At 50.6% G+C, this 8049-nt stretch overlaps 1 protein-coding gene across 2 annotated transcripts; it reads left to right on the top strand.

Moving 5' to 3' along the window:
• The first annotated feature begins 413 nt into the window (after positions 1–413).
• Positions 414–7972, top strand: LOC115764605 (nuclear pore complex protein Nup98-Nup96). 2 transcript variants are annotated; one of them, XM_030707748.1, is made up of 9 exons: positions 414–1015; positions 1239–3776; positions 3848–4369; positions 4437–4607; positions 4985–5172; positions 5230–5515; positions 5603–6590; positions 6655–7064; positions 7135–7972. In XM_030707748.1, the coding sequence occupies exons 1-9, from the start codon at positions 736–738 to the stop codon at positions 7635–7637; spliced, it is 5886 nt and encodes a 1961-aa protein (XP_030563608.1). In that variant the 5' UTR covers positions 414–735; the 3' UTR covers positions 7638–7972. The 2 variants fall into 2 exon arrangements, with proteins under 2 accessions (XP_030563608.1, XP_030563607.1); XM_030707747.1 differs by having other exon boundaries at positions 5579–6590.
• The last annotated feature ends 77 nt before the right edge of the window (positions 7973–8049 follow it).

The following is an 8049-nucleotide window of genomic DNA, read 5'->3' as shown; positions in this document are numbered from 1 at the left end:
GCACACACATACACTCGAGCGGGCATATTTCCACTTCGCTGTTTCGTTCACAATTAATTAATTAACCGGAATGAACCCCGCGCGGACCACTCATTTCAACTGTTGCTCGGCTTCTACTGTGCAATGTGACCAGCCATGGCAAGGGCCAAAATACCAATGTAGTACTTTCATTAAAACGCATAACATTAATCTTTAAATTATTTAATACCATACTTTGTCAGTTATTTTATCAATATTTAATATACTTTAATGTGAGTTGAATTTATTTAATGCACACATTTAAAGATGCCATGCATAATTTTGTTTAGTATTTTATTTATTTTAACGATACCAGGGATGCAAGATATTTTTAGTCGCCTATAAAATCACGCTCGATAGTAAACGAAAACGGCCACATTGTTTTTCGCCAGTCAAGACAGTGAAAAATATTCGGCGCGCCATTTCCGTGTTTGTGCTCCCAAAACAACTTTTAGCAGACTAGACAAAATTGCAATTGTTGGCATTGTTTAACGATCACCGGTTAGCCATTTTACTTGCCTGCCGCACTCAAAAGCAACGCCCAAACAAATATATACACACACATATATGTATATTTATTTGCGCAACGCGAGCTCGTGTTGCAACCATTTGTGAAATCATTGCAAAGTTTGCGAGACAACGCGAGCAGAATTTGACGATTAGCGAAAAGTGTTGTATGTTTGTGTGTACGAATAGTTAGCCGGTGGATCAATCAAGATGTTTGGCGGCGCTAAACCCACATTCGGCGCCGGTGCCGGCACCACGGGCTTCGGCACGTTCAGCAACAGCGCCGCGGCAACGCCTTTCGGACAGTCGGCATTTGGGAAGCCAGCGACGCCCGCGTTTGGCGGCACGCCCGCCTTTGGCGCCCAGCAGACGCAGCCCTCGATGTTTGGTAGCGCGACGGCCACAAGCCAGCCCACTGGCGGCCTGTTCGGTGGCGCAGGCACAACCAGCGCATTCGGCGGCACCACCACAGCGCCTACATCATTTGGAGGTTAGAGACGAACCACAAGCCCTATTAAAACCCTTTGCAGACGATATTTTGTGATATATATATTTTTTATGTACTGCACATTAACATGCAGTATTTTTTGCATACAGACTCCAAGTCCTGCCGTTAATTTTGAAAAATAGTTTTTGTCTGCAAGGGTATTTAATCTTCGGGCAACTCTTCTTGCTTCTCATCTGCTTTGTTTAATGCTTTTCTTTCTTTTTAGCATTTTCGCAGGCCCCGCAGACCTCCAACATATTCGGCTCGACGCAGGCGGCGCCAAACACCTCGCTGTTCGGCCAGGCCGCAACCAGCGCCTTTGGCGCCGCAAAACCAGCTACGATGGGCATGAGCAGCTTTGGACAGACGCCGGCAGCGCAGCCGCTGTTTGGGCAGCAGGCAGCTGCGTCGAGCACATCGGGCTTTGGCAGCTTTGGTCAGGCAGCGCCCACCACAACGAATGTGTTTGGCAGCGGCGCCGCGTCGGCGTTCGGTCAGCCCCAGGCGGTGGCTGTGGGCGCTGCGGGTGGTGTTAATCCGGGCACTTCGCTGGTCAAGTACCAGCCCACTATTGGCACGGACACGCTGATGAAAGGCGGCCAGCCGAACAATGTTAATACCAAACAGCACTGCATTACCGCCATGAAGGAGTACGAGATGAAGTCGCTGGAGGAGCTGCGCATGGAGGACTATCTCAGCTCGCGCAAGGGTCCTCAAGCGGGCAGTGCTCCGGGTGCTTTTGGTTTTGGCAGCCCCGCAACCGGCGCGCAGCCAGCAGCCGGCGGTCTGTTTGGTTCGCCGGCACAGCAGCAGCCCAGCACGGGACTGTTCGGCCAGGCGGGCACGGAGAACAAGAGCCTGTTCGGCAGCTCAGCCTTTGGACAGCCGGCAGCAACCAGCGCCTTTGGTGCGCCCGCCCAGCAGAATAATTTCATGCAGAAGCCGTTCGGTGCCGCGCCGACCAGTGCATTCGGCACAACGACAGCGGATGCCTCGAATCCGTTTGGTGCCAAGCCCGTGGGCTTTGGCCAAAGCGGCGGCAGCATGTTCAGCCAGGCGGCTGCCACGAGCGCTGCTCCAGCGTTTGGACAAACAACCAGCGGCTTTGGCGGTTTTGGCAGCACCGCGGGAACAACTAACCAGCAGACGCCACTATTTGGACAAACAAATGCGACGGATCCCAATAAGCCCGCCTTTGGTCTGGGCGCGACTGTCTCCGCAGCCAACACGGGCTTTGGCGGCTTTGGTGCGCCGGCAACGAGCACCGCAGGCGGCGGACTCTTTGGCTCCAAGCCAGCTACCAGCTTTGCGACACCTGCTTTCGGCGCCAGCTCCACGGCAAACACTGGCTTCGGCAACTTCTCGCTGAGCAACACCAATGCAGGCACCGGCGGCGGTCTATTCAACTCGCAGCTCAACAAGCCGGCCACCTCGGCGTTTGGCGGCTTCGGTGGCACCTCGACGGCGCCGCTCAACTTTAATGCCGGCAACACGGGCGGCTCCATCTTCAGCAATGCCGCCAAGCCCGGCGGTCTATTTGGCGGCACCTCCACGCTGGGCACGGGCACGGGCACTGCTATCGGTGGTGGCGGCGGACTCTTTGGCACTAGCGGCACGGGTGGTGCCTTCGGTTCGTCGCTGGGCGGTGGTTTTGGTAACCTGGGCGGCGGCAATATGGCGCTGTCCGGCATGGGCGGACTGGGCGCGGCGCCGGCTCAGGGCGTGGTGATGGTGCCCATACATCAGCAGATTCTCTCGAAGGTGACATCGCCGTACGGCGACACGCCCATCTTCAAGGATCTGAAGCGCAGCGATGATGTGGATGCCACGCGGGCCACAAATCCCGCCGCACAGCAGGCGGTGCTGGACATGAACAGCAATCAGTTTAAGATCACCAACAAGGAGAGTCCGGCCAGCATCCGTGTCAAAGCGCTGAGCAACTCGAAGAATCGCAAATCCATGTTCGAAGGCCTCGAGGAGTTCGATGCCAGCGTGGAGGGCTTTAACCTCAAGCCGAACGTCAAGCGGCTGGTGATCAAGCCCAAGGTGAAGACAACACCCAATCCAGGCGAGGCCAGTAGCATGGCCATGAACAATAACAACAGCAACTCGGCAATTGTGGGTGTAGTGCGTCCGCAACGTGAATCATTCAACAATGTTATTCCCAACGAGCCGTTGCCCAGCGGCAGTGCCAACAGCTCGCCGGCAATGCAGAAGGCGGATCAGGACAGTAGCCGACGTGAGTCCTGGCTGCATCCCAACAATTTGGCCAAGGTGCGTCAGCACAATCTACAGTCGGGCATGGATCAGGCACCGCTGAACAGCACACTCACGGAGCTGGTGCCGCGCAAGCCGCTGGAAACCTATAAGAGCACGCTGCCCACACGTCTATCAGTGTCGACCATACCGGAGAATCCATTCGAGGATCAGGCCAGCAGCATTGCGCGACGCGACACTTTCACCTCGGAGCATGGCAACGAGAGCACACTCTCCATTCGCTCCCATGACTCGGAGCAGCGTCTGGCTATTGAGCCGCCAACGGAAGCTGATGCCAATGCCGATATCGACACTGAGCCGCATCCAACGGGCATTGTGCTGCGCCGCGTGGGCTACTACACCATACCGCCATTGGACGATCTCAAGTCGTATCTTGCCGAGGATGGATCCTGTGTGGTGCCCAATTTCACAGTTGGTCGCGAGGGCTACGGCAACGTCTACTTTGGCAAAGAGCTTGACGTGGCCGGGCTCAATTTGGATGAGATTGGTAAGTAGGGAGATGGGAGTTTAATATCCACCAATGCTTAATCCTTAATCCTTCTTTTCCTGCCCCCGCAGTACATTTCCGCAACAAGGAGGTCATCATATACCCGGATGATGACAACAAGCCGCCCATTGGAAGCGGCTTGAATCGCGAGGCTCAGGTTACCTTGGACCAGGTGTGGCCAGTGGACAAGACCAAGCACGAGGCCATCAAGGATCCTCAGCGTCTGATCGAAATCGACTGGGAGGGCAAACTGCGTCGCGTCTGCGATAAGAACGCCACACGCTTCATTGAATACCGACCCGAGACTGGCAGCTGGGTGTTCCGCGTCAAGCACTTTTCCAAGTACGGTCTCAACGATAGCGACGAGGAGGATGAGGAGATGCCCACCGATCCGAAAAAAGCCAAAATGGTGGCAATGGATGCTCAACGCGCTGCTGCCGCTGATAAAATGACTTTGACATCGCTGCGCAAAGCGCAGAAAATCTCCGAGGAGGCGGCACGCAGCATGGATCCCAAATCATTGGCCGCCGGCGTAGTCAGCGGCTTTCGGCCCATGGACAACTCGGCGGAGTTTCTGATGATGGACAAGACGCGTGCGTAGCTCTAGCTTACACTTTCCATTTAAATTATATGCTAAATATTTGTGTTTGTTTCCTGCAGAGTTCTTTCAAGCCGGCAGCGGCACGGACTTCTCTATGTTCGATGCGCCCCGTACTGTGACCAGCCCCACGGCCGCTCTGGCTCAAGAGGTTGTCGGCAAAGAGCCGCACAAAATGCAACTGATGAAATCGTCCCTATTTGTGGAGGACCAAGGCAGCGACGACGAGATGGGTGTGTACCTATAAAGTAGCTTTATCTGTAAAAGAATCATGTCAAAATTGTGCTCAAGTCGAGAGTTTCCTATACTCAGTCTTAAGTTCCTCGTCAGTACTTGTTTTTGGACACAAGAACATGAAGATATATCAAAAATCAAGATGTCTCAAAAATCAAGATTGTGGGCTTTACGAAAAACTATAAATCAAATGTTTTGTTTCTACGAGATATGCCCAAATATATATTTGTATCCGATTTTAAAGCAACTGTAGGAAAATGTATATTAAAGATTTTAATTATAGTTATATTTCTGATGCCCTAGTTCTTGTTAATTCAAATTTGTTTGCCGCTTAGCTAATTGTTTAATCCCAATTTATTTATGTAAATCGCAACAGACACACAGCCGATGCTTAATCGACCCCAGCTGAAACGCACTCAAAACCTGTTCTCGCAGGACACAAATCTGTGGAAGGATGCGGCTGCCTCGGAGACCTCAAGTGATTATGGACGTCAATCGCCACTCTTAGCCGTATCCTCTTCAGCTTCTGTAACTAGCATTATCCGCGAATTGCAATCGGAGGAGGTAAAATTCGGCACATTGTTCACTTTTATTCCTGTTACTCATTTCGTTTTCTTGCAGGCCTCATCGCTGGCAGCCGAAAGCATTATTCCAGCTGAAACGAAGGCTCCAGCAGCGTCTTTGGGTGGCCTAAAGCCATTCAATTTTGTTATCAAACCCAAAGTGGCACCCATTAAAGTATTCGCCACCACGGTGCCTTTGACGCGTTCCATAACGAAGGGCCTCCACGAGCACTGGATTGCGGATCTGGGCTTCTACAAGGGACGAGCCTTCAAGCTTAGCTTTGGACCACAAAACACGCTGATGGTGCCCAACACATACAACAATCTGCGCAGCGTGCATGAACGTAAGTGCTCGAACTTGGCCAGCAATTCACTTTAATGCTGACCTACTTTTTGTTCTATTAAAGTTAGTTCTAGGGCCTTGCCCGCAGCGCTTGTTTTCGAGCCACGCGCCTCAAACGATTTCTCGCCCAATTTGCTGCAGCGCATCAAATTCAATACAATCGATATGTACGCTGATTTTGCTGAAAGCATTGTGCCACATTTGCAAGTGCAGCTGCAGGGCTGCAGCTCGAATCAGGTGGAGGGCAGCGACTGTCCCTGGCTGCAGTCGAGCAATGGAACACAACTGATTGCCAAGCATTTGGCCGAGGCCATTAAGCTAAACAACACCAGCAGCATGGCCAGCTATGGAGTCTCCGTATGGTCCCTCTTGTTCACACTGTGGGGTGAGCATGAGGAGCTCATCGGCCAGGATGTCAGCTCGCACTATGTGGTCATGTGCCGACGCAATCTGCTTTCGGAGTGGCTGGAAAACACGCTGGTCAGCAAGGATCTGCTCTCAAAGAAGGTCAGCAGCAATAGTTATCTGGCGCATATGCTCGAGTTGTTGAGCTGCCATCGTGTGACCGAAGCCTGCGAATTGGCCTTCAAATATGACGATGCCAACCTAGCTTTAATCCTGGCACAACTTAGCTCTGGTGCTGTGGTCCGGCTGCTCCTAGAAGAGCAACTCTTTGCCTGGCAGCAGAGCAAATCGGATAAGTACATTAGTCTGGAGCGCATTAAAATGTTCATGATGGCCGCGGGCGTGCCGCTAATGCAGTCCTCACATGGCCCCATCAATCTGCTGGAGGACGGCAGCTGGCTAACCGTTTTGGCACTGCAGCTGTGGTACTTTACGGCGCCCACCTCAACCATAACTGATGCCATGCTGGAGTATGACAAGGCTTTCCAGACCGATGAGCTCTACGCGGAAGAGCCGAGGCCCAGCTACAAAGGCGTACCCTACACCAGCAAGAGTCCTGTCTATGATCTGCGTTACCACCTGCTGCAGCTCTACTCGAAGCGTAAGCATTCCCTGGAGCAAACATTGAACCCGATTACACACACCTCCGATCCCATGGACTTTCGGCTAAGGTAAGCTGATGAAAGCTGATCAACTGTTAAACAATTAAACAACTATATTTTTTGTAATTTACAGCTGGATGTTGCTACAAACCTTGGAGGCGCTCGGCTATTGTCACTGCAGCTCGTTGGCAGAGGCGCAGCTACACGTGGACTTTGCTAGCCAGCTGGAAAATGAGGGTCTGTGGCAGTGGGCCATATTTGTGCAGCTGCACATCAAGGATCGAAATCAGCGCGAACGTGCTGTGCAGCACACACTGCAGCAGCATGTCAGCATAGACGCCGATGTGCCCCTGAACGAGGAGGAGCTGTTCGTCATAGAACAGTTGGGAGTGCCCGAATCTTGGGTGGACTACGCCAAGGCGCTGAAAGCGGGAGCCCAGAACCAGCGCCATTTGCAGGCAAAATATCTGCTGAAGGCCAAGCATTGGGTACTGGCGCATGAAGTCATCTATCAGTATATCGCACCAGATGCCGTCATTAACAGTAATTATGATAAACAATTAAGTACATAGAATGTTTTTTTTTTTTTTATATAATTGTTAATTTGTTTTAGGCAAACTGCAATACTTATACAATCTGTTGAGTCAGTTTGAGTGTACGGACGGCAGCAATGTCAAGGTGCCAAATTGGACAAATCAGGGTCAGATATTTCTGGATTACATTGACATCAATGAGAAGTTCAGGCATATACACAACGTCAGTAGCGTGGAGGACATACATGCGCGATGGGAAAACCTAAAGCCCCAGCTAAGTGAGATATGCTCGCGCATTAGCCTGTTGCCATGCCCCACATCGAAGCATCGTCTATGCCAGAGCGAAATAGCCAAGAGCTTGAGCTGCCTGGTGAATGGCATGTGCATAGTCTGTCCAGAACTCGAGCCGTGTGTCGTTTTGAAAATGGCTTTGGAACGCTTGCCCATGCCCCAGGAGTTCTCCACCAAAGAGCTAAACAATCTACTCGACGAGCTGATGCACAAAATACAGAACCAGCGGCCATTCACAGACTCAGAATCCGCGCCACTGCACACCACCGAGCGCATAATGATGCAAACTTAAACAAATAGGAAAACATCCATAGATAACTAAGCAGGGAAAAAGTGAAAAACAAAAGATTTGTAGTTTAGCAAACAGTTTCATTTAGATTTATGAATATATATATATATTAAATATGTGTATTGCACTTAGATGTTAGGTCCTACACACAAAAACAAGCATTAGTAATTATTTAAAACAAACAAAAAATCTATAAATACTTGTATAATATGCAACGTTTCGTTACAAAGACAAACTTTCAATTATATGATGCGATTATTATTAATTTGTTTACCATCTAAAAAATTGATCCAATGTTTATAATAATAATTTGCAACGTATTCTTCAGAAACAATAAAATTAATATAGTTGTTTTGTGACTTTAAAAAATTGTTAAACTATTAAGATTCCCAGACTAACAAAGTGCATGTTTTAA

Source organism: Drosophila novamexicana, unplaced genomic scaffold, assembly GCF_003285875.2.
Source record: "Drosophila novamexicana strain 15010-1031.04,08,12 unplaced genomic scaffold, DnovRS2.1 tig00000870-arrow-arrow-pilon, whole genome shotgun sequence".
NCBI classification, from domain to species: domain Eukaryota; kingdom Metazoa; phylum Arthropoda; class Insecta; order Diptera; family Drosophilidae; genus Drosophila; species Drosophila novamexicana.
Note: the sequence above shows the minus strand (reverse complement) of the source record. Positions and strands in the feature narration are given on the sequence as shown.

Excerpts from the sequence above, each read along its gene's own strand:
- LOC115764605 (XM_030707747.1), top strand. The coding sequence starts at position 736 with ATGTTTGGCGGCGCTAAACCCACATTCGGCGCCGGTGCCGGCACCACG. Across the intron at positions 3,777-3,847 it reads GCTCAATTTGGATGAGATTG|TACATTTCCGCAACAAGGAG; the intron begins GTAAGTAGGGAG and ends CTGCCCCCGCAG. Across the intron at positions 7,065-7,134 it reads ACCAGATGCCGTCATTAACA|GCAAACTGCAATACTTATAC; the intron begins GTAATTATGATA and ends AATTTGTTTTAG.